At 40.9% G+C, this 25,046-nt stretch overlaps 3 protein-coding genes across 5 annotated transcripts; all 3 read left to right on the forward strand.

Moving 5' to 3' along the window:
* The first annotated feature begins 227 nt into the window (after positions 1–227).
* LOC103185646 (3-beta-hydroxysteroid sulfotransferase-like) lies at positions 228–5,989 on the forward strand. Its single transcript, NM_001292988.1, is given in 7 exon segments — positions 228–274; positions 1,124–1,290; positions 2,475–2,683; positions 3,146–3,272; positions 3,638–3,732; positions 4,662–4,842; positions 5,585–5,989. Coding segments are annotated over 6 exon segments (900 nt in total). The 5' UTR covers positions 228–274; positions 1,124–1,133; the 3' UTR covers positions 5,716–5,989.
* A 3,200-nt stretch (positions 5,990–9,189) lies between these two features.
* LOC103185645 (amine sulfotransferase-like) lies at positions 9,190–15,636 on the forward strand. 2 transcript variants are annotated; one of them, XM_007904259.1, is made up of 8 exons: positions 9,190–9,231; positions 9,703–9,775; positions 11,802–11,952; positions 12,687–12,895; positions 13,536–13,662; positions 14,248–14,342; positions 14,869–15,049; positions 15,414–15,636. In XM_007904259.1, the coding sequence occupies exons 3-8, from the start codon at positions 11,805–11,807 to the stop codon at positions 15,515–15,517; spliced, it is 864 nt and encodes a 287-aa protein (XP_007902450.1). In that variant the 5' UTR covers positions 9,190–9,231; positions 9,703–9,775; positions 11,802–11,804; the 3' UTR covers positions 15,518–15,636.
* Positions 15,637–16,274: 638 nt separating this feature from the next.
* Positions 16,275–24,145, forward strand: trappc3 (trafficking protein particle complex subunit 3). Of its 2 annotated transcripts, none has more exon segments than NM_001292970.1 (5): positions 16,275–16,378; positions 20,169–20,266; positions 20,786–20,885; positions 21,066–21,248; positions 21,813–23,418. In NM_001292970.1, coding segments are annotated over 5 exon segments (543 nt in total). In that variant the 5' UTR covers positions 16,275–16,336; the 3' UTR covers positions 21,933–23,418.
* Positions 24,146–25,046: the final 901 nt, after the last annotated feature.

A 25,046-nucleotide genomic window follows, 5' to 3' on the forward strand; every position in this document is an offset into this window, starting at 1 on the left:
GTAAAATGTAGTGAGTGTGTGTTTTGTAGTGCGTGTGAGACGGCGACCAATAGATCTCACAAAGGTTCAGTATGTTCTGATTAGGATGAGGTTATTGCTTCCCTGGAGCTTTCTAATTGTGACGTTCTTTACCAATTACTGGTTCTTCCAGAACACCAAATCCAAGGTCCTCCTCCTAAGGAATCAACCAACTGAGCTATAAAACTGTCCTTACCGTTCCCAGGAACAGCTCGCCTCTCCTATTGTTCTCAATTCTCCTCCCGATTGATTCCTGGTAAGTTTAAAACCTCTCATTATCACTAAAGATATCAGAATTGCGTGGACACAATCAAAAACATCTTATTCTATTGAAATTCCTTATTGGTTGTTAATGTGAGATTTCAACCTTTGAACAGATGCTCACTCAGGCTTTCTTCTTCTGAACTTCAAAGTTCATTACTTGTGCAACCAAATGCACTTTGAAGTGCTTTGGGAGAATTATATAGATTCAATTCAACTCAGAAACAAATCTTACTGTTAGAGATAGCTGCCTTCGAATCGGGAGAACATCTCAAATCAGGTCACAGGTAAACTTTGTGGATATTTGTTGAAGATATCCTTTCTCAAGAATGCTTGTCGTAAGTACATTTGACCTTGTTTTCGTTGCTTAAACTTTCAAGGGAACTTAAAATATTTGTATTTGGGTGTATTTAGCATTGTAGATACTCCAGTGGATCCCAGAACTTGCTGCTATACTAATGCAGGGCGGTGATGATTCATAAATAATAAGTATAATATATTTATATATTAAGGGAAGGGGGTGCTTTTGAACTTAAAGCAAAATCCATTTGGTTGTCATGTCATGATTTACTGTATCTTGATTGGAGCCATTGACGTGCTAAGAATAAGAGAAACCATGAATCCTCAGATAATAAACTGTAGTACTTCAGTGTAGCTCATTTTTCTCTCTTATTCTTCTCAAAGTTGTGCCTTTTCTCAGCTGGAAATCATATTCCACTTTGTCACTTGTATATTCAAGTCTGGACCTTCTTGCTATCAAGGTTTTCCAATTGATATTTGAAGATGGGTGTTGGGACATGTTTCTGCAGTGACTAACTCTGTATTTTCACCCTTTCTCTTTAAGGTAATTCACGATGGCAGAAAATATAACGACAAAAACTGATTTCCAGGAATTCCTTCATAATGGCATTCGCTTTGTCTCACCGATCCATTCAGTGGAGCAGTTGGACTGGGCAAATGAATACAAAGTGCTTCAAGATGATGTGTTCATTATTACATATCCCAAATCTGGTCAGAATATTTTATATTCTATAATTCATGCCTCTTTTGTTCAATTTATTACCAAATTGTTAGTTTATGACTGGCTTCTAAGGCCATTTATTCTGAAGATAATCAAGCATTGCAGCAGATTGAAATGAGAACTGTACACTCTGTGATGAAAGCCAAGATCCCCTCCTTGATTTCTTCCTTTGTAATTGGCAGGAAGTATATTTACCAACAACAACAACAACAAGATTCCATTTATAGAGCACCTTTCACGTCGGGAGGACGTCCCAAGGCGCTGTACCAGTGAAAAGGCTTCCTTGAAATTGTTTTCAACTACGCAAACCTGGTTGTTTGGAGAATGCAAAGATTCTGCAAACAAACACCAACAGTTTAATGGATAGAACTTATACTCCGTACAAATCATTTATGCAAGTTAAATGTCTCAGTTTGAGTTTTATGTTACAAAGAAGAAGCAGTTTCCACAAATAGCATGAGAATTACCAGTTAGCAACTAAACCACAGTCACATCTTTAGGGGTTATAAACACCAATAATAATCACAATTCTTTTATTTGATAGAGCATCTTTTCACACGGTCGAGATGTCTCAAAGCGCTTCACAGGATATTACTGTGAAGTGTAGTCACTGTTTGTTTGCAGGCAAATGCGCAGCCAATTTGCGCACAGCAATACACAGCCAAGACACAGTCATGAAAATTACTCACTTCATTACAAACCTCTTATTTTAGCCATTGCTATCAGTTGGGCATTGAGCCTGATTTGCAGCCAGGTGGCCAGACATCCAGGTTCAGGATCTGTAAGGCTGCAGTCCACATCTGACAGCCTTGCGGAGGTCACCCTGTAGATCGTTCAATGTCAGCCACAACACTAAAGTTGGAATTCTTAAAAAATCATTCGAAAAAAATACCAGTTACACAAGCCTTGAACCCAATTCAGCTATCAACAGCACATCCTGACTCAATAATTGGGAGAGCTGGCTGGGGAATTCGAAGGAGAAATACTCTGACCTTGTGACCAACTTTCCTTCTTTCTTTGACAACCTGTCAGTGGAGTCAATGTAAGTGGGAGGATGATCTCAAACCTGTGCAACACTTTGCTCTGATCCATGACTGATACTTTGAGGGTGGAATAAATACTGGCTGACCAAATAGCACTAAATGAATGTGATTTATTTTACTCCCAAATCCAGGAACCACTTGGATGCAGCAGGTTGCAAGTCTGATTTTAGGCAACAATGATATCGATTCGGTAAAAAACAAATCTGTCTACGAGAGAGCCCCCTGGGTGGAAGATTGTTTGTTTCAACGCAGGTTAGACAGTCAAACTGAGCCTCAGCTGCTGACAACCCATTTAAACTATCAAATGAGTCCAAATGCCTTGAAACACAACGTAGGAAAGGTACGTTTCGCACTGCATTTGCATTTCATCTAAAGCACAATACACTATTAATTGCAATGGCAAGATGTCAGCCAGCTATTGCTGTATTGGCTAAGATATTATCATGGCATAATCCTGATTTCTGCAAGGGTTTTTTATGTTTATCATCTGTGAAGGGAAACTCTGGCCATTGATTTCTTGGAGAGAAAATGTAACATGTCCTTAGCCTGTCTTCTGTGTTTTTCTTACAGATTTAAATATAAAATTGGAATTATCACTGACCTGTGCTAAGTTGTAGAATTGATTTGATTTTATGAATTATTAATAAAGATAATCTTGCGTTTGATATAGCGCCCTTCACATTGGGAGGACATCGCAAAGGGTCTCACAGGACTTACTGTGAAAGTGAAGTCAGTGTGTATTTTGGGTGTGTTTTCACAATACAATGTGTTGACGTGTTTTATTAATTATTTCCCGACTTAGGTCATCTATGTTGCCAGAAACCCCAAGGATGTGATTGTGTCCTCGTATTACTTTCACATTTACAGTCAGTTCCTGAAGACTCCCGAAAACTTTGAACAGTTCTTGAAGCAGTTTGTGGAAGGAAATGGTAGGTTTATAAAATAAATATGGTCAACTGCTCCACCTTCCCTGCAAGGCCCACCCAACCATCAGCCTCTCTGCCCCCATCCCACAGCCCCTTTGCCTCGCTCCCTCATTTCCCTCCTTCAAGGCACGTTCAAGATGCTCCTCTTCGACCGCGCCTTTGGTCAGCCTCCTACCCCCATCTTCCCTGTCCTCCCTGCACTCCACCCCTCCTGATCACAACCACTGCTCAGGTCCAAATCCCTGACTGTCCAGCGCCTTGGGACGTCCTCCTGATATGAAGTGCGCTGTGTAAATGTCATTTGTTGTGGTTGTTGTTGCTGTTCCTTTTCATCCCAATTCATTATCTTATTTATTTTTTCTTTGAAGTGTTGTATGGGCCTTGGTTTGATCACGTTAGAGACTGGTACAGCCACAAGGATGAACCCAACATGCTGTTTGTAACGTTTGAGGAGATGTTTAAAGTAGGTAACACAATGATTGAAAGTCATTTATGGTTGGGGACTTGTTAGAATACTGTGGTCGGCAGTTTGGTAGCAGTGGTATTAAGCATTAAAACGTGTTGTTATTGCTTCTGATATTGGTACTTCATTTGAATTCCTTTCATTTTCTGGGATGTGTAATGGAATCAGTATTCCAGCTGGTTAACTTCCTTACCTTCCTGACTAATAGCTCAGAAAGGCTGATGGAACTTGCCGTTTTGGATGACTGATGTAAAAAGATATTATAATTTCAAGCTTTCTCTTCAATATATCAAACTCAGTGAAAGTGTTTGCAACGCTAACGTTGTCATTGATTAAAATCTATGAATGATTTGCTGATCCTCAGTAATTTCCTAAATTTTCCTTGGTGTGCGAGTGATTCTTGGCCAAGGTAAATCCCATCGAGCCTGCTTGCCTGCCAAGGTCAGTACATTCATTAACAGGAGGAATGGCTAAGTCTGATCTCGTGAGATGTTCCGGTTATTATTCCTTCAGCGAGCCAGGAGCCAACTGCAGTGAACAACTGCTTCTCCTGGGGAGAGATTCCAGCGGGTCTAGATTTACTGTATTTATCTAGCACTTTAGAGCATTCAGAATTTGGCAAATTATTAAACACCGCTGCTATTTCGAAGCCAGTATTCTCCAAGTTCTTTTAAGAGCTACAGAAATCCGAGTTCAAAATTAGGATTGAATTCTGCAATTTTCCATTTCGTACAATCTGTATAATTCTATGCAATTTTGCCTGTGTTTTACTGTGGAAGTTAGGACAGCAGGAGACTATTTGAGGAGTTTTACTGATGTCCAACATGTCCCTTTGTAGAAGGGAAATAAATACCAGTTGTCAAAAGAATTGAAATGACAAGCTACTTTGGATTGCTCTGAACCAAGCTTTAATGTTTTCTTTTTAAAAGGATGTCAGAGGTGTGATAGAAAAAGTTGCAAATTTTCTCGGCAAACAGTTGGATGGAAAGAGTGTAGACTCCATCATTAGCTGCTGCACCTTTAAATCCATGAAAGAAAACCCTGCAACCAACTACCAATGGGTATCCAGGACCATTTTCGATCACAATCGTGGTACCTTTTTAAGAAAAGGTGAGTAATGCCACACATTGTCATAGGAAGGACCAGATCAGCAAGATTTCATCATAAGGTTTCTTTGAAAGTTGAGTCCTTATAAATTCTTTGCTCCTGGATACTTGGTTATATCCTCTTGAGAGGAGAGGAGGGGTTTAGGGAGGTAAGTGGGGTCTCCTCTGAGCTGAGCTGCCTCCGAGGTGACGTGGTTGGTCATGGAATATTGGCAATGGTGTACAGTGTCCCCAAGCCTTGGCTCTTACCAACCTGAACCTAAGACTCTCCTGAATTAGGTGAGCAGGGCGCACTCCTCCAGGAAAAGAGAGCACATTCCATTCAGACACAATGCGATTCCTATAAGTGGGCAGCATACATATGTGGAAAGCTTAGTCTGGTTTTGGATGCTCTTAAGCATGGCAATGGGTTTCCAGATGTGTCGGACACCTGTGGCTGACTAAAAATATATATGTATATATATGTATATCAGTCAGATCTATGAATACCAAACTAATGATTGTAATGGCCACTGGGATCTGGACGAGCATTTTCCATCCGTAAACTGTTATTGAATTGTGATGAAATGTTCTGACATATACTTTTTCTACACTGTGACCTATAGGAGCTATATAGGAGCAATATAGGAGCTATATCAAATCCGAGCATTATTATGAAGTATTGTGTTAGTCAGTGTCAGTCTAAACATGGGCTGAGAAACCACTGATTGTGCTTTTTAAAAAGTTTGGTATCCTTTCATCTTTAGGGACTGTTGGAGATTGGAAAAATCATTTCCTCGTGGCCCAGAATGAATGGTTCGATTCCATCTGCAAGGAGCGGATGGCGGACATTCCTGTGAAGTTTTACTGGGACATTCCTGATTTACTTTCTTCATAATACAGTGGAAGCCAAGTAAGCCCAGTGTTGGTTAACCCACGATGTCAGGTAAACCAGACAAGATACCCGCCTCCCGATTAATTTGTATCTTTACTTAGTCCAGTGGGAACGGGAATGGGAGGGAGGAGACACCTCAAAACTCTCTAAAAGGAACTCAAGAAAACATTGAAAGCCATTTCACAAGCGTATATTTGATATAATCCTTTGACCTTTGCTAATATCTGAATTCTACGCACACTGGAACGTGTAACATAATTCAAATAAAACATATATGATAAATAACATTTAGTCTGATCTTCCTTTCCTCATTCCATTGATATTGTCTCTAATTTCTTTTTTTTCTGTAGTAGCTCAAAAATGGAAATCGAAATGTTGAAATAAAAGCAGATCATTCCCATCTCCCGGGGTGACGTGGAAATTGATTTTCATTAAATATAAATTAAATCCCAGTCAATTCACTTCAGAGTATATTCTGTGTAGCGCTTTGAGACATCTCGAAAAACATGATCAGGCGCTATATGAAATCCAAGGATTATTATTATGCACAATTTGCTCAAAGGAGCTCACTGACTTATCTCTTTATGCACTGTTTACCAGGAACATTTAGTATCCAGATAAGAATAAAATACGTTGTACAAGAGTTTAAAGTACAATGACATTCAGTAATCATACGTACATTGGATGTGAGTGGGTCACGTAGAGAGGTGTGTTGGGTTTCACTGAAGAAGTGTCAGTGTTAAATCTTCTTTAGAGCATGACAGTCCAGCTATTCTGTGGTTATTCAAGCAGCCAAGAAGCCTGAAACAAGAACAGCTTCCATGTTTCACTCCCTACTTTCTATTTTGGTAATTGGCAAAGAGCAGAGAGACCATTAGTGTGAGGATGTAATATATCAATGAATGTGTTTCCTTCCAAATTAGCTTCAGAATGGATAGTACTTCAAATAAACAATTTAATTTTGTTTTAAATAAATTTAACTTGCATGAATAGAAATACAGTATTTCCATTTATAGCATTTAGAAGAGTATTTAAACACTTCTTAAAAGTAAAAGATGATTTGCAGTATGAGTGTGTTACCTATGGGTAGAAGATTGAATACTTTAATGCAAGTAGTGCATTTATGAGCTCGGTTTCAAAGGAAATACACAAATTCAAACTGAGATCACCTTGCTCCTTTCGCCAGACCACGAGGTGCTGTAAATTGAATCTTTTGGTCATAGAACCATATAAATTTATAGCAGGAGGTTTTCTGACCCATTGTATTAGAGTCTGTGCTTGCTCCTAAAATGAAAACATTTAGTCTTGTTTGTCACTGTACTCTCGCTCCACAGTTAAGCTCGGTTCCTCAAGACCTCTAAAGACTTTCAAGAATTTCTGGAGCAGTTTGTGAAAGGAGTGTTAAAATGAAATCACACACACACAGCAATGCTCAGCAGCTATCAAAATATGATGTGTGCTAACTCTGTACTCAGAACACTGATCAGAAAACTAAGATTTCTGTGTTGTCGTGGACCAGCATGTGAGGTTCTCCAGGCTCTGAGAAGTCACAAACATCCCCTCTATCCACCACCACTAGGCCCTTTTCCCCATTTGTGTCAGCCGAACCACACTTTTTTTTAAGGAATTTCTTTAAAAATTATGGCATGCCAATTTCAGCCAGAAAATTCCTTACTATTCTATCGCACTCATGCATTATTTTACAATTGCCTCAATCTGCCATTTTATCTTTAAGTGATGTACGGATCTTGGTTTGACCACATTTGAGACTGGTCCAGCCACAAGAGGAATTTAACATGTACTTGTAACATACACGCTGCAGAACGTAGGTATTCTATGGCTCATGACATTGAACAAAGCACAAGATAAGGCAGCCTGTTTACTGGAATAACAAGGTCAATGATGTTCCATATTATCAGCAGAGGATTGGTCACTATCGTGACGATATTTATTTGGAAGCTTCCAGTCAGAATTTCAAAATCGAGCAGCTTTCAACTTACACTATTTATCATAGAATCATAGAATTATAATAATACTACTAATCCTTGCATTTGATATAGCGCTTTTCATGTCTTCTCAACGTCTCAAAGCGCTTCACACAATAGACTGTAAAGTGAATTGATCGTATATTTGTGGGCGAAACGCGGCAGCCAATTGCACACAACAGCGTCCCACAAACAGCCGTGGATTGAAAATGACCAATTTATTACTGCTTGGTTTTCGAGGGATTATTATTAGGCGTGTGGAGGAAGGAAACTTGCCCAAGGTTTTGCCCTGCCGGGAATTGAACCCAGGTCTCTCGCTTGCAAGGCAAGTGTTCTAACCATTGAGCTACAACAGCACAGAAGGAGGCCATTCGGCCCATCGTATCTGTGCCAACTATTTTGAAAAGAGCTATCCAATTCAATCCCACTGCTCCTCTTTCTCTCCATAGCCGTGATCAACCTCACTCCCCCGTTCTTTCCCCATAGTCCTGCAAACTTGTCCTCCCCAAATAATTATCTATGCTTGTATTTTTTTATTTTGCTGCTGAGTAGATCTTCCAGCAAATCCCTTCCCGGTTGACGTGGTGGTCTAGTCTAGGTTACTCTTGATCATGGTTATGAACACAATGTTCCACTGAGCTGACAGGAGGTATGATGCATTATTGAGGCTACCATTGCCAAGTGTTCATTCTCCTTACTAAGTTGTAGCCAAACAAGGCTGTGCTGATTAACCCAGAAAAGCTAGTGAAACTGTCCTTTTGATGAAATGATTATGACAAAACGACAATTAAGTGGGAATGATGTCCTCTGCCAATATTGTAGTGGAAGGCAAAATCCAATTTCTTTGTTTGCATCTGAAATTTCATGCTGTTTTGGAGTTTTCACCGGGTTATCTGAATTGCTCATTTAATTTCTTAAAGGATGTCTGAGCTGTGATAAAAAATTTGAAAACTCCTTGGTTAAAAACAACAAAATTATATTTATAGAGCGCCTTTCATGTCGGGAGGACGTCCCAAGGCGCTGGAGAATCTCAGAACCTCGGGGTGGGAGCTCACTGCCTTCCCGGAGGAGTGGACAATGTACTCACTCTCACACTAAACTCTCAGACCAACTGACCAAGTGTAACTCAGCTATACTTCGGTATATCATGGTTCCCCACTTCAACGACAAATGACATTTGTATATTTGCATAGCGACTTTTACTTCAGGAGAACGTAAAAATGTAAATGTAAAAATGTAAATATCAGCAGTTTTCACTCCCCGCCTGATTATTTTAGGTCACTTCTCTACATGGGCTACTTTGCTTTGAATTGCCTGTTTTTAATGTTTCTGTTTTGTGCAAACCCAGTTAAAATAAAACGCAGCAATGTTCCAATGTTCAGCGAGTAACCTATTTTACCTGGAAATTACTAGAAACAGTTCGATTAAACTTGTTATTTAAAGTTCAAAGGACAGTGAAACCAGTGAAAGCATACTTGAGATCCTTTCTCTTTTGAATCAGTATTGAACTGGCCCTTTTCCTTACACGGTTGTGGTAAGCAGTTTCAAAGTGATTTTCTCTCAAACTATTCTAAAAACAACTTTGAAAAATCTAACTATGTTGAACCTTTCAGCTATTATGCTTGAAAGGTAATATGTTGATGTTAATGCTAGAGTGGAAAAGGCAGATTTAATTGTGAAATCCTTATGCAAGAAGTTATGAAACTGTTTTCCCACATCAGTGGGATGGACTGATTAGATGTACTTTGGACGTCAGATATGGTAGTCCTATTTCTGTCAGGTAACGATGAGTATTTCTGTTGTCATTTAATAATAATAATAATCCTTGCATTTGATATAGCGCTTTTCACGTCTTCTAGATGTCTCAAAGCGCTTCACAGAATAGACTGTAAAGTGAATTGACTGTATATTTGTGGGAGAAATGTGGCAGCCAATTGTGCACAGCAATGTCCCACAAACAGTCGTGGATTGAAGTGACCGAATTATTATTGTTTTTTCTCTTGAGGGATTATTATCAGGCGTGTGGAGTAAGGAAACTTGCCTTGTTGGGAATCGAACCCAGGTCTCTCTCTTGCAAGGTGAATGCTCTAACCACTGTCTCTTTGAAGCCTTTTGAAATAAGTTTTAAACATTGATATTTGTTATGGTAATGTGGTGTATTGGTTGGTGACAATTTCATAGAATCATACAGCACAAAAAGAGGCCATTCGGCCCATCGAGTTTGTGCCAGCTCTTTGAATAGAGCAATTAATGTCAATCCCACTCCCCAGCCCTTTCCCCATAACCCTGCAAACCTGATGTTTCTGTAACAGAAGATGGGAGTCAAGGATGGTATGTTGCCTCCCTGGTGCAACAGTTTTAAACATCGCAGAAAGGGTGGATGAAATTCTTCAGGGGGAAGGAGAACATCCAGAAGTGGTGGTCCAAGTGGGGATCCATGATATTGGTAAAAAGAAAAGGGCTGAGACTCTACAGGGTCAATATCAAAAGCTGGGGAACAAACTATTGAACTGAATTGAATTGAACATCCAAGGTGGTGATCTCTGGATTACTCCCTGTGCCTCAGGCAAATAAGTACCATAGTGGCAGGATCAATCAAGCTGCAGCTCAAGTGGTCATAGGGGGAGCAGTAACAAAGACTTGGCTCAAGCAAGGACAGGAATGGGAGCTGAATATTCCTGGCTATAATGTATTCAGGAGGGGTAGGGAAGGAAAAAAAGGAGGGGATGTGGCAATTTTAATCAAGGATACGGTTATAGCCGTGAAAAGGGTCGAGGTGCTGGAGGGCCCCAAATCAGAATCTATCTGGTTAGAGTTAAGGAACAAAAAAGGAGCTGTTATGCTGGTAGGGGTATACTATAGACCACCAAATAGTGGGAAGGAAATAGATGAGCAAATCTGCAAGCAGATCTCAGACAGATGCAAAGCCAATCGAGTCGTGATAATGGGGGACTTTAATTATCCCAACATAGACTGGCAAAACAACAGCGCAAAGGGCAAGGAGGGGGAAAGATTCCTAAAATGCATACAGGACAACTTTCGGTACGTTTCCAGCTCAACGAGGAAGGAAGCAGTACTGGATCGTGTTCTGGGGAATGAAGTAGGGCAAGTGGAGAGGTTTCAGTGGGATAGCATCTGGGCAATAGTGATCATAACATCATTAGATTCAGAGTGCATATGTAAAGGGACAAGGAACCATCAAAGGTGAAGATACTCAACTGGAGAGGGCTAATTTCAGTGAGTTAAAAAGGGACCTAGCCAAGGTGGACTGGAAAGAAAGATTGGCAGGTAAAACACCTAAAGAGCAGTGGGAAGTCTTCAAGGATGAGATAGCTCGGGGATAGAACAAATACATTCCAACAACAGGGAATAGTAGGACATCCAAACCTCCCTGGATGACAAAGGTAATTGTGTCTAGAATGAAGCAGAAAAAGGAGGCGTATGACAAATGTCAAACCCAAGATACAGAAGACAACCAAATAGAATATAGGAAATACAGAAGAGAACTGAAAAAGGAAATAAGAGCGGCAAAAAGATTATACGAAAAAAGGTTAGTGGGTAACATTAAAGGGAATCCTAAAATATTTTACAAACATATAGTTAGTCAAAGGTAGAGTGGGGACAATTAAGGACCAAGGTGGAAATCTTATTGTGGAGGCAGAGGGCATGGCTGAAGTACTGAATGAGTACTTTGCATCGCCCCGAGTGACCGAGTGCTTGCCTCAGCCGTTCCTTTTATGCTGGTCGCTAGGCCCAGCCTCCGCCTCCGCTCTGTCCTGATTGCTTCCCTGAGTTTAGCAAATACTGTATAATATATTTCGTCAGGAAACAATGATTGATGGGAAGGGAACCTCTATGATAAGGTAATAAAGTACACAGATCATATCTCCACACTGGACACCTGTAAAAGATATAACAATCTTAAAAAAAATTATATATTTAAATATTTTTAAAATTATGTTTGGTTTTCCATTGAAACCAAATTTCTGTGTGTAGTGAAAACTGGAAAAATAGTTATTATTCATTCATTAATATCCAAAATGAACATTGTACAAGTTTACCCGAGGAGGAAAAAAATACTTGATATTTCATATTTCTTTTCAGGTCATGGACAATACTGAGAAGCAAGAAAAGTATTTCGAGTACAATGGCATCAAGTTTATCACAAACATGACTTCAGTTGAACACTTGGATTGGGTGAAAGACTACAAAGTTCATCAAGATGATGTTTTCATTGTATCTTATCCCAAATCTGGTCAGACTCTCTTATTGTGAATCATGATGTTTTGACCACAATTACTGCTGAATTAAGTTTGTGATATGTTTGTGGAAAGTAAGAAATTGTCAGGAAACTCTCAGATAGTTCCTAATATCTGCCATCCACCTATTGGGGGGTGAAACCTGTGCTTATCGCGCTCCGAGACGCTACCTGGTGTGAAGGGCACAAAATAGATGAAAGTTGTTGCACTGGAATCTTGCAATCGAGTCAACACTCTGTAGTGGTCTTGGTAGTCTGGTTTCTGAACCAGGTGGGTCTGTAGTACTGCAGAGCGCTGCTCTTGATAGCCCAGCCAGCCTGGCTCATTGGCAGAACTTGCAGGGACAGACCAGGCACTGGAGACGGAATAGGGATTCTTCCCACACAGCTCCTGATAATCTTGTAAAGTGCTTCACTGAGTCGGAATGGTAGCCTGTGCAGGGTGGGAGGCAAGGGGTAAGGGGGAGACATAACTGTTGACAAAGTGCTTATTATTAATAATAATAATAATAAATCCAATTCTTATTATATTATACAATACATTTAAACCCAACTAGTCTCTCATATCACACACTCCCTCTCTGCCCTTCAATGACATCAAAATGTGAGAAACATTAGTTAGATTTCCTGTTACAAATCATCAGCTTTAACGGGAAATTCCTCACCAATAACCTGTTTTTTGCCATACTGTATTCAGCACTTGCATATCATTACTTCGTTTTCTAATTCAGGAACTACCTGGATGCAGCAGATTGTAAGTCTGGTTTTAGCTGATGGTGATGTTGATTCTGTGAAAAACGAAAGCCTCTATCAAAGAGCCCCATGGATAGATTTTCAGTTGTTCAGGCAGCAATCCGACAGTCGCACTAAGCCTGTGCTGATAACGTCACACTTAAACTACCAAATGATTCCGACCGCCTTGAAAAAGAAAATGGGAAAGGTGGGTTTCACACGTCCCTTACATTTCATTTATTTTTGGTCAGCCCATCACCATGCGTAAGAGTATCGAAATCAGAGTTCTGTGCATCCCACATATACCTTGGAAATTCCAGATATTGGAATGGAATGCCCATTCTCTCCTTGGACAAAAGCTGCTCTCTAATGAGATAATTAGGCACAGGTTGACAAGAGGCAAGGCTTGAGGACCCCAGAGTGTGCGTAATAATAATAATAATCCTTGCATTTGATATAGCGCTTTTCACGTCGGGAGGACGTCCCAAAGCGCTTCACAGAACACACTGTAAAGTGAATTGACTGTATATTTGTGGGCGAATGCGGCGGCCAATTGCGCACAGCAATGTCCCACAAACAGTCGTAGATTGAAAATGACCAATTTATTATCGTTTTTGCTTTTTGGAGGGATTATTATTAGGGCTCTGTGTGGAGTAAGGAAACTTGCCCAAGGTTTGGCCCTGACCCCCCGGGGATTGCACTCAGGTCTCTCGCTTGCAAAGCGAGTGCTCTAACCACTGAGCTACAGGACTCCTTGGAGTACTGCTGGAGTCTAACCAGCTAAAACCACAAACTCTCCACAATCCTCAAACGGGATTTGCTGAATGACTTGCTATTGCTCGTTTCAGGTCATCTATATTGCCAGAAATCCCAAGGATGTCATTGTGTCCTCGTATCACTTTCACAGTTATTTTCAACGACTCAAGGTTCCGAAAGACTTTCAAGAATTTCTGGAGCTATTTGTGGAAGGAGATGGTGGGTTTAAATTCAAATTGCACATTGAGCATTGCTCAGCATCTATCCAAGTATGATAATAATAATAACAATAATAATAATAGTAATAATCCTTGCATTTGATATAGCGCTTTTCACATCTTCTCGACATCTCAAAGTGCTTCACACGATAGACCGTAAAGTGAATTGACCATATATTTGTGGGCTTTTTGAGGTGCTAACTCTGTACTCAGAACACTGATCGGAAAAGTTAGGACAATTAGGATATATTTTTAAGAAAGCGGTTTGTTTCTTGAGTTAAATCTAAGCTTCTAAAAATGATATTTCTAAAGCCAATAACTCACATCAAAATGCGAGCTCCGCCTTTGAGACAACACAAAACTATCCTCACTACCACCACCAGAGAACATCGATAATTCCATCTTTGTCTTAAAATTTAAGATCACTCAGAATTGTGCGTGATTCTTAAAGTCTGTCTTAATTTGGAAGCCAATTTTTTTTAAGAACTGCAGAAAAACAAAATTATGTTTTAACAAATAAAATTCTGATTACTTATCCTCATTAATTTTTTAATCTTAATTCTCTATATTACTTTTATCTCCCAAGTGTTTTATGGGTCTTGGTTTGACCACATTAGAGACTGGTACAGCAACAAGGAGGAAATAAGCATGTTGTTCGTAACTTACGAGGAGATCCATAGAGTAAGTAGCACCGTGATTGTAGAAATTTGAACAAATTTAATTTGGTTTCTGGGAGGGCAGATAACTTGTGAATTGGGAAATGTTACCCGACCAAGCTTTCAAGCCATGAGCTTCAGCCGACTGATAAACTGACCTTTGAAGATAACATTTAAGCCAACTGGAGACCATGATAAGGTTCCTACCTACAGAATGAATGGTGGCTGTCCATCTGAAGAGACATTAAACTGAGAGTGCATCTATCGGTTGAGGTGGATGAGAAATAGTCCATGACACTATCCAAAAGGATAAGAAAGTTTCTCCCAGTACGCCGGTCAACAATACTCCATATAATTTAATTATTCATTTCATGACTGTTTCTTGGACATTGGCTATTTATTTGCATGCAAATACACTTTGCTGAAATGATCTGACATTTCAAAATATGTTATTCATGGTATATCAAATGCATGCAATGCATCCACCTGAAATATCATCCTACTTTGGAGTTTTCATTGAGTATTCTGAACCATGTGTTAATTTCTTAAAGGATATCAGAGCTGGGATAGAAAAAATCAGAAAATTTCTTGGCAAAGAGCTGGATGGAAAGATCATAGACACCATTATTAAATACAGCAAATTTGAAAACATGAGAGCTGACCCTGCAACCAACTTTTTATCGCTATCCAAGGACCTTTTGGACCATGACCGCGGGAAATTTCAACGGAAGGGTGAGTAATCTCTATTGGAGTCTTTAGATTTACTGGGAAAGACTTTGGTATGAATACAAGAGTAATGAGTGTAAGTTATTGGGCTTTAACCAGACAGTGCGGCCTGCTCTACATTATCTCTACATTTACATCCATCACGTAGAGTGATTGGATTTAGAGAAACATACACTGGATGATGGGGTGGAAATTCAGATGGTTGGGCTGAATGGACCGATCAATGGTCTACTACTGCCTGAAACCGTTAACACTACATTGTTAGTATGAACAAGTTTTATATCAGAAACTATTAGATGAAGCAAGCATTAACGGTGTTATCCTTTCTTGTTTTTACTGAAGTTGATAGCGGGTATTTTATCGTTTCTAGGGATTGTTGGAGATTGGAAATATAACTTTCTAGTGGCCCAGAACGAATGGTTTGATTCCATCTACCAGGAGAGGATGGCAGACTTTCCTGTGAAGTTTTACTAGAGCATTCTATCCTGTTTTGCCCTCTGATACTCAGATGGAGAGATGAGCCCTGAGATGTTCTTGGAATTACACAATGAAGCGAAACCAAATGGCAGAATAAAACAAATGATTGTGCTGCACAGTTGGGTCTCTTTATTCCAACCTGATGTTGGGGGGTGGGTGGGGGGGGGAGGGGAGGGGTGGGTGGAGGTTTCGTTGGGAGGGGTGGGGGGTGTCGGGGGGAGTGGTGGGGTGGGTGGGGGGTGTCGGGGGGAGGGGAGGGGTGGGGGGTGTCGGGAGGGGTGGGGGGTGTCGGGAGGGGTGGGGTGGGGGGTGTCGGGAGGAGGGGAGGGGGGGTGTCGGGAGGGGAGGGGTGGGGGGTGTCGGGAGGGGTGGGGTGGGGGGTGTCGGGAGGGTTGGGGTGGGGGGTGTCGGGGGAGGGGTGGGGGGCGGTGTCGGGGGGAGGGGTGGGGTGGGGGGGTGTCGGGGGGAGGGGAGGGGTGGGGTGGGGGGGTGTCAGGGGGAGGGGTGGGGGGGGTGTCGGGGGGGGGTGGGGTGGGGGGGTGTGGGGGGAGGGGGGGGTGGGGGGGGGGTGTCGGGGGGGGGGGGGGGGTGTCGGGGGGAGGGGTGGGGGGGGTGTCGGGGGGAGGGGTGGCCGCTGGGTGGTGTAGTCGGGGGGCGGGGCCGGGCCGGGGGGGGCGGGGCCGTGGGGGGGCAGCTTGGCGCATGCGCTTCCCTTCGCCCCGCCCCCGCCCCGCGAGCTGCCGTCTGTCTGTTCGGGTCAGTGTTTGAGCGCGAGGAGGCGGCGGCCCAACCGTCACTGCCCTCTCCTGAGGAGAAATGTCACGTCAGACAAACCGGGGCACCGAGAGCAAAAAAATGGTAATCCCCTTCCTCCTCCCCCTCCTCCTCCCCCCTTCCTCCTCCCCCTCCTCCTCCTCCCCCTCCTCCTCCTTCCCTCCTTCCTCCCTCCTCCTCCCCCGCCCACGGTTCACCCCGACGCCCCTCCGCTCAAGTTCGGGCCGACGGGAGCCAGTGGTTTGCGGGGGTTAGTCTGGGCCCTGTGTGTGGGGGTGTGTGGGGGGAGAGTTTGGGCCTAAAAGTCCAGCGACTCGACCTGACCAGTGGCGCCTTCCTCTCCCCCCCACCCCCCCCCCCCCCCCCCCCGCCGCTTCATGGCTTTGAAATAAATCTCTTCGCGGGGGGGGGGGGGGTGTTTCAACAACAACGACAACAAGATTCCATTTATAGAGCGTCTTTCACGTCGGGAGGACGTCCCGAGGCGCTGTACAGTTGGGTCGGGACCCGAGCCTTGGGGGGGGAGATGGTCAGGGGGAGGGAGGGGGGGAGGAGGGGGAGGGGAGGGAGGAGGGGGGAGATGGTCAGGGGGAGGGAGCGAGGAGGGGGGAGAGAGTCGAGAGCGGAGCTGAAGGGACGGTCAAAGAGAAAGGTCTTGAGACCGGCCTTGAAGGAGGAGAGGGAGGAAGTGGCGAAGGCACTGGGGATAGAGTTCCAGAGACAGTTTCTTTAAGGCTTGTGCTTGCAAACAGGCGATATGGTGTGTGTGTCTGTGTGTGTCTGTCTGTGTGTGTCTGTCTCTCTGTGTGTCTGTCTGTGTGTGTCTGTCTCTCTGTGTGTCTGTCTCTCTATTTGTCTGTGTGTGTGTCTGTCTGTGTGTGTGTGTGTCTGTGTTGCTCCTCGGGTTGTTTTGTGAGAGGGGCCCTGGTAAATATTGGAGCAGTTTTAGGGTGCAAGGCACGAGCAATAATAAACAATATTACATTGGTCACTTCAACCCACGGCTGTTTGTGGGGACGCTGCTGTGCGCAATTGGCTGCTGTGTTTCACCCACAAAATACACAGTCAATTCCCTTTGCAGTGCATCCTGTGAAGCGCTCTGAGACGTCTCGAAGACGTGATAAGGCGCTGTATCAAATGCAGGGTTATTATTATTATGAGCGAGTTAATAATAATAGTCTGAGCATCTCTCTCACTCAGACTTACTGTTGCTGTGGAACTACCTCTCTATGCAGACAGACACCGTAACACTGAGATCAGCCGCTATGCTATGACCTGATATTTGTCTGTCACTGACTTGCAGCCCAAGTAACCGCATGAAGCACTTCCACAATAAGTTTGATCTCTAAACACAATAATAATAATAATTTGGTCACTCAATCCACGACTGTTCGCGGGACGTTGCTGTGCGCAATTGGCTGCCGCGTTTCGCCCACAAAACACACAAGTCAATTCGTGTTGCAGTATATCCTGTGAAGCGCTTTCATGTCTCAAAGACATGATAAGGTGCTGTATTAAATGCAAGGATTATTATTACAATCTTGTGTCATTGGGTGTTTATGGAAGTTAACAGGACCAATGAGTTGAAAATGCACTGTGCAAAACACTTCAAAGCATTTTTAAATTGGGGAAGGGGTTGGAGATACTTTTCGTAACCAGATACTTGGTTTGTGCATGCGCAATACAAATAAACTCTGATGATATTTTGTAATTCTTTCCAAGATTTTCTGGTCCTGTTTTCTACCTCTGCAAATAATGACCCGACTATGGGAAATCTCTTAATTAAAACCTGTACCTACTACTAGTTATACCTAAATGTTTTTAATATAGTTAGATATGGGTTCCATTTTGACAAGTTGTCCTAAGTATGACTCGGAAGACATTTGTGTTTTCATCAATTTTGCTTAAAGTGTCATGGGAGAGTGTTCAGTAATCAGTTCACAAAGTGTGATTTCACTCCATTAGGTAAACATTTGTGTAAATGGCATTTGCTTGTGTTTTAGACCTGTGAATACAGCAAATAAATTGCCAAGGTACGGGTATGTATGCCCAAACGTTTGAGAAGTTGCGGATATGTGGAGAAAACACTGTGGTGGACATTAGCAAATGAAGGTTCTAGATGACATTTTTACAGATGTTCTAGCAGCTTTGTGCATTCAAACAGAATTTTCTGTAGAAACAAGGACATATTTCACTTTGTTTTTCAGACAGGTAAAAATTTGACTCAGTTTCTGAAATATCATTGATATACTTTGCATTCATGTTGAGTATTGAGTTGTCAATATACAATTTCCCAAGAGTTGGGTGATTTGTTTGCTGTATAAATGGAGTTGCAGTATTGTATTGTATTGTACTCTCCGAATGCTATATATTCAATCTGGGCAATGTATCCTCTTGGAGTCCTGTAGCTCAGTGGTTAGAGCACTCGCTTTGCAAGTGAGAGACCTGAGTTCAATTCCAGACAGGGCGAAACCTTGGGCAAGTTTCCTTACTCCACACACCTAATAATAATCCCTCCAGAAAGCAAAAACAATAATAAATTGGTCATTTTCAATCTACGACTGTTTGCGGGACATTGCTGTGCGCAATTGGCTGCCTCGTTCGCCCACAAATATACAGTCAATTCACTTTACAGTGTGTTCTGTGAAGCGCTTTGGGATGTCCTCCCGACGTGAAAAGCGCTATATCAAATGCAAGGATTATTATTATTGATGTTTATTTCATTGTGCACATGTTTTGCTTTGTGTGTGATGTCACTAAATCTCGATTCTGTCTTTTTCCTGTCTCCTCTCTGCCTAACGCACTCATTCTGTAGTACTGGTATTTGCCATTCATTTCACCCTCTGCATCTCTGCATCTTATGGTAGGTGTTAGGAATACTAAACTTTTTTTGAAAATTAGGTGTGCCGCAATGTATGGTTTAATTTCGCTCTATTGAAATTGATTCATTGTTATTCCTATGTATGTTGACGTTTTTCATTTGGGTATCAAATAATGCACACCGAGAGACTCAATCTGAGCAAATGTCACTACTGGAAATAGACTTCTTAAAATCTGAATTCTAAATGTTTTGTTTTAGGTAGGTCAGCTAAATGCTGTTACAAAGTTTTTACTGCTTTGTGTAGGTGAAACCACTGGAGATCACAGATGATTAAACCGTCTCTTTTGGATCCAAACCATCAAAGGACCTGCATAATCTTCCTAAATATCTGTTGTATGCACATGTATTTCTAGATTATTTGATTTAATCTGTGAAATGTACTGAGGTGTAGTGGATACATACATTTTACAGGTCATTGAACACTGGACACTGGTTATCTTATTAAGAACATGATCAAAAGATGAAAATTATACATACACATGCATTTTCGACTAAAAATAAATGATACAAGTACATTTTTAATCATTAATACAGAATTTGTGTTGAATCCACTAGAATAGTAATGTGAAATGGTAATACAAAATTAGAAAATAATTTGTTACAGGAGCCTTGTTTTGCATCTTACTCACTAAGAGTATAACATAAAATGCTGTTTGTCTATAATGTTCTGGCCCGTCTTAATTTATTATGTTGAATATAATCTCACTGAGTACTGGAAAATCACATTTGGTTACAAGACTGTGATCTCCTTGAAGGTTTCAGGCAACATCTGGGCGGTTGAGAGTGAAGCGTGTCTAGTTTATATTTGTTGCTTGAACCAAAAGATAAGATGGAAATATTGAAATCACTTCTGTCTGTTTTCTTTTAAAATGTCTTGGTGAATGGTCTTAACTATGCTTTTTTGTCATTGGTCATATGATGCCATACATGAAGGTTGACAATGTCATTCGAATGATAAAATATTTAGCCAGTTTCCTTCTACTTCCTCAACAGAATTCAGAGCTCTTCACTCTGACCTATGGAGCTCTGGTTACACAACTGTGTAAAGATTATGAAAATGATGAAGATGTTAACAAGCAATTGGATAAAATGTGAGTACACTTGAAAATATCAGTTATTACCTGTTGGGCTGTGATTTCTTGGTACTGGTTCAGAACTGTATATTTCCCCTTTTTATTGTAAAAACTTTTGGTTTGGAAAGCATGAATGAGCACAGGTGTGTGAAAATGAGGTGGGAGATGGGGTTAGGATGGAGTTGCCTGAAGGCAGAGTCAAAGAGAGGGGATGAGATGAATTTTGAAAACAGAGTGAGAGGGTTGGTGTTGAATGAGTTGAGGAGAGCTTCGGAGAGCTGAATAGCTGAGCGATTGCTGGGATGTTGGGATTATTATTATCAAGAGCAGAACATCCACAGAAAAACAAGTCCTCTGGACGCTGAATGCTTGGGTCATAGGTATCCTGAGCTTCTCTCCAGAAAAATAGCATTTTTACAATTTCCTCTATGAGATGCTCCATAGCCCCCTTTGTTGTGTCAACCAGAAGCTGCGAGGTGTGGTGCCACCTTCTTGTTTCACTCCTCGGATACTGATTTGTCCCATGTTTTAACACAGGGGATACAACATTGGTGTTCGACTAATTGAAGATTTTTTGGCTCGTTCTAATGTTGGGAGATGTCATGACTTCCGTGAAACTGCAGATGTTATTGCAAAGGTAAACTAAAATTTGCTATGGACAGAGCTATAAGAAATTAACTATTTTCAATTTCATGAAAGAGATTTTCTGAGCGTTACTTAGTTTTTTTTGTTTTTTGTCTATTATCCTGGACAAATGTTTAAACTGTAGAGTAATTAAGAGTGCCCACAATTTTACAAGATTATCTTTTGTTAACAGGTTGCATTTAAAATGTACCTGGGCATAACTCCAAGTGTGACCAACTGGAGCCCAGCAGGAGATGAATTTTCACTGATTCTGGAAAATAATCCACTTGTCGACTTTGTGGAATTGCCTGACAACCACTCTAATCTGATCTACTCTAATCTCCTCTGTGGAGTTCTGAGAGGAGCACTGGAAATGGTGAGGATTGTAACCACCCACTGAACAATTCAATTGTCATTCTCAATGTCTTTCTATCTTCAAAATCCGTTCTTAAAAACCTCCCAAGTTCAGCTCTGCATTCATTTACTTCCTCCCTTCCCACTTCTCTCGGTTTCCCACAATGTGTGTAAAGCACTTCAAGATGTTCTACATGAAAGGCGCTTGAATGCAAGTTGTTCATTTGCTCTTGAATACTTTAAGAGAAGGAAAGAAAGTCCTGGAATGGTTCTTTTCCGTGTTTGCTACAGGATACTTTTGAACAAAAAGATGAGACCAGTATTATTAACAGCATAAAGCTTGCAGTATTGTTTCAATTATAAATGAATTGAGATGCAAACACTTTTGATCTGTACCTTCAGTTGGTGCTCAGCCCCTCAGTTAATGTGTAGAAAGAGTACTCTCAAGTTGATTCAAAATATTTGGCCCGCAGAACCCTGATACCCCCGCACCTCACCCCCTCTCCATTTCCATCCTTATAAGAGCATTTGTGGAACACCTGTGGTGGGTGCATTTTCTAAACAATTATTTGTTCTTCACTATTAGGTTCAAATGGCAATTGATGTGAAGTTTGTCCAAGACACACTGAAAGGTGACAATGTAACAGAAATCCGAATGAAATTCATTAAAAGGATTGAAGAAAACCTCCCAGCTGGAGAAGAGTAATTGTTCAGTAATGTCGTATTTTGCAGGAAATAACTAGTAGGATATTGGTTATGTAAATATTATAGTCTACAGATTGTTGCATTGTAAAATCATTCCTCTTTATTTAAATGACAAAAACATGACTTTTAGCAAGAGTGAAAAACAATTTATTAGGCCCTCAATGTTGCAGTGAATGACATTGTGCCTGCTTCTGCAACTTCCACTCTGGTGAAGGAACTTGTGTTTCTTATGATTTTGCAATTATTTTTCTGAGTGTTATGAATGTTTCGGGTGCTCAAAAGAACAAATTCCCTACTGCTTAAAAAGACAAAAGAAATCCATTGGACGTTTGTTTAAAAGGCATCTTGGTAATTTTGTTCCCATTTCTTCCTTTCTGACTTTACTCTTATTCTCTCTGACTATAAATATACAGCTTTGTTTCTGGGTACTCAAATCAGAGATTTGGGAGATTAATTTTGGCATTAAGGTGAGTGTATTTTGGGAAACTGGAAGGCCAACTTATAATGCTTTGTGAGACGAGATAAGAATGATTTACTTTGAACACTATGGTATTCTATAATCTGATTTACTAGGCATTTTACTCCAGTTGACATAGTGTATGAATTCAACTCAGGGTGAAAAGTTTTCACTGTAACCCCTATTAGAATACACAGTCCAGAGCCGAGAGCAATCAGTGTTTTTGTTTCTGCTTCTAGTTAGGTGGTATTACGAGAATCTGTTGCCGTCTTGTTTGCATTCTGGCTGTGTATCTCTGTATCTGGTAGCAGCCATGTAAAGGAGTAACCATAATACGTCCACAACTAGAGTTCCAATCTCTGGGCAACAATGAAGAGATCTACATTTGGAGCATCACATTTTATAGTCCCCACTGGAGATATCATGACAACTTCAAAGAATGGTGAACAAGAGCCAAGGCTTTGCATATTTGAATCTTGTTGTTACCAAACACCTGTTTCCTAGGACTGGAGCTGCACAGGAATATTCTAACTTTACAACAAATCAATGAAGTAATTGGTGCAGTTCAGTTGGATTCATGATGTCTGTGTCAGTGTACCTGCTGCAGCTGGTAAAGTTTTACTGTAAATTTAAATTCTGGTCGTTGATAATTTTGCCTTTGACAATGTTGGCTGCTGAAGGGATTTCCCCCATTGTAATGGTGCATTTCCAAAAGGCAATAACTACACTGACCTGAATTTCAATCCTTGTATTTGGACCACTGAGTAGTATTGACCACCAACAATTTTGTTCAGTTCTTTCCTACTCCACAGAACCATGTTGCTCATGATTCATTCAGTTCTAAACTTGTTGTATACTAATATTTTGTATTTTATGCAAACCTTCTGCAAATTTGCTTTTCCTCCTTCTGGGAATAATCCATGCCTATTGTAATAAATGAACAGAAACAAAATTATAAAGCCCAATTGAAACTTTCAGAAAAATATGTAAATGTTGTTATAATTCTAGGAAATAAAGTGGGTTGATCTTTTAAAATTTGTACATTTTATCCTTTTCGATTGAACTCGTTGACTGCTTTTGAGATGATAACATTTTTTAATCTTAAAAACAAAACCAACCAACTTATTATTATTAATTTAATTATTAACTTGAGGCATTCATCAACACCTGTCACAGTGAAGGAAATGTGGTTGATTACGTTTAGCACCAGTCATTACCATTACTGAAGCTGGTATCTGTGACGTTGAGTCATTTGTACAAGCTTTCTGAGAGTTGAAATGATCATTGTGAAATTTACTTTGATCCATTGGTGGTGCAGTTATGTACCTCATTAACATCTAACTCGACTGTCCTGATAAGAGAATGTACATTTCAGTTTGTTTATTAATTACAGATTCCAGGTCAGTAGAAGGGCCAAATGCTCCACTACTGTGCAGAGCATTTCTATTTCATTCACATTTATTATTATTATTATTGTGGGAAAAAGGTGCCTGAATTAGCCTGAAATTGAATAACTCGGAGTGGTTCTAAAGCTAAGTAACAAAGATTCAGACCATCTTGAAAAGGATGTGTCAATAAATTGCATTGTACATGAGGTGTAAGATTTATGTTATACTAAATATATTGTGGTGTGGTCCCGTTTTAAAATAACAAACTTTGTTAGGAATCTGCCTTTTGTATTAGGAACTACCTTTGTTTTGGATGGTATCTGAACATCGAATTAAACAAATACAGTATGCAAGCAAGAATTTAAATGACTCACCTGTAAATGTGTGTTTCTTGTAAAAACTGTAGATTGCCTTGCATAGAAAAGTCTCTCAGTCATTTATGTTGCAGCTTCCTTATGTGATATTTAGTGTGATAATTTTATTTGTGGTGATGAACCCTTATCGCCAACACTTCCACTCGTATCATTTGATTAAAAGGCATAAAATGACTCTATCCAGTAGATGGCATGCTTGTACTGAATAATTGCTGGGCGGCTATTTTACGTAGCTGTGTGCTTTCTAAAAAGTACGAGTAGGGTTTATTTGTCACCGTGGCAGACTAGGTGGTTGAATATACAAAATAAATGACGTTGACGCATTAAGGAATACTAGTTATAGTCTGAAGCCTAAATCGACTGATGATCAAAATGCTATGGGTTTTCATACCTGACACCAATTGGAATCTTCCATCATGTGAAAATGTCATGTCCTTGTGGGAAGTATTCCAGTTTGGAAAGTCATATATTTAGGTATGCAGGGCTGGAATAGGTGTGGCAATTTTGTCACTCACCCTGCTAGTACAGACCTCAGTCCCAGAGCTTTGTGATTATCCTAATAACAATCCTTGCATTTGGTGGACCACCCTTTCACATCAGGAAAATGTCTGAAAGCACTTCACAGGATTTACTATGAAGTGAAGTGACTTATTTTGTAGGAGACCGGGCAGGCAGTTTGCGATGGGATCTCACATTAACATCTCATCCGAAGGACAGCACCTCTGACAATGCAACGCCGCTCCTGCATTGTATTGGCGTACCAGTCTAGGCCAGGGATGGCCAACTTGCGGGTAACGGTACGCATGCGTAGAATGGTCAGGTATGCAGCCCAGGGGCCACAAGTTGGTCATCCTTACGTGACTTCAAAGTTCCTGTGTGGGGCTTAAAATTAGAAC

The sequence above is a fragment of the Callorhinchus milii genome, unplaced genomic scaffold, assembly GCF_018977255.1.
Source record: "Callorhinchus milii isolate IMCB2004 unplaced genomic scaffold, IMCB_Cmil_1.0 Scaffold10, whole genome shotgun sequence".
Lineage (NCBI taxonomy): Eukaryota > Metazoa > Chordata > Chondrichthyes > Chimaeriformes > Callorhinchidae > Callorhinchus > Callorhinchus milii.

What these genes read in the sequence shown, in the direction of transcription:
- LOC103185645 (XM_007904259.1), top strand. Translation starts at nt 11,805, where the DNA reads ATGGACAATACTGAGAAGCAAGAAAAGTATTTCGAGTACAATGGCATC. An exon ending in TGTATCTTATCCCAAATCTG is followed by an intron (nt 11,953 to 12,686) that starts GTCAGACTCTCT and finishes TTTCTAATTCAG; the next exon opens with GAACTACCTGGATGCAGCAG. An exon ending in CGGGAAATTTCAACGGAAGG is followed by an intron (nt 15,050 to 15,413) that starts GTGAGTAATCTC and finishes TATCGTTTCTAG; the next exon opens with GGATTGTTGGAGATTGGAAA.
- trappc3 (XM_007904257.2), top strand. An exon ending in AACAAGCAATTGGATAAAAT is followed by an intron (nt 20,267 to 20,785) that starts GTGAGTACACTT and finishes GTTTTAACACAG; the next exon opens with GGGATACAACATTGGTGTTC. An exon ending in TGAGAGGAGCACTGGAAATG is followed by an intron (nt 21,249 to 21,812) that starts GTGAGGATTGTA and finishes CTTCACTATTAG; the next exon opens with GTTCAAATGGCAATTGATGT.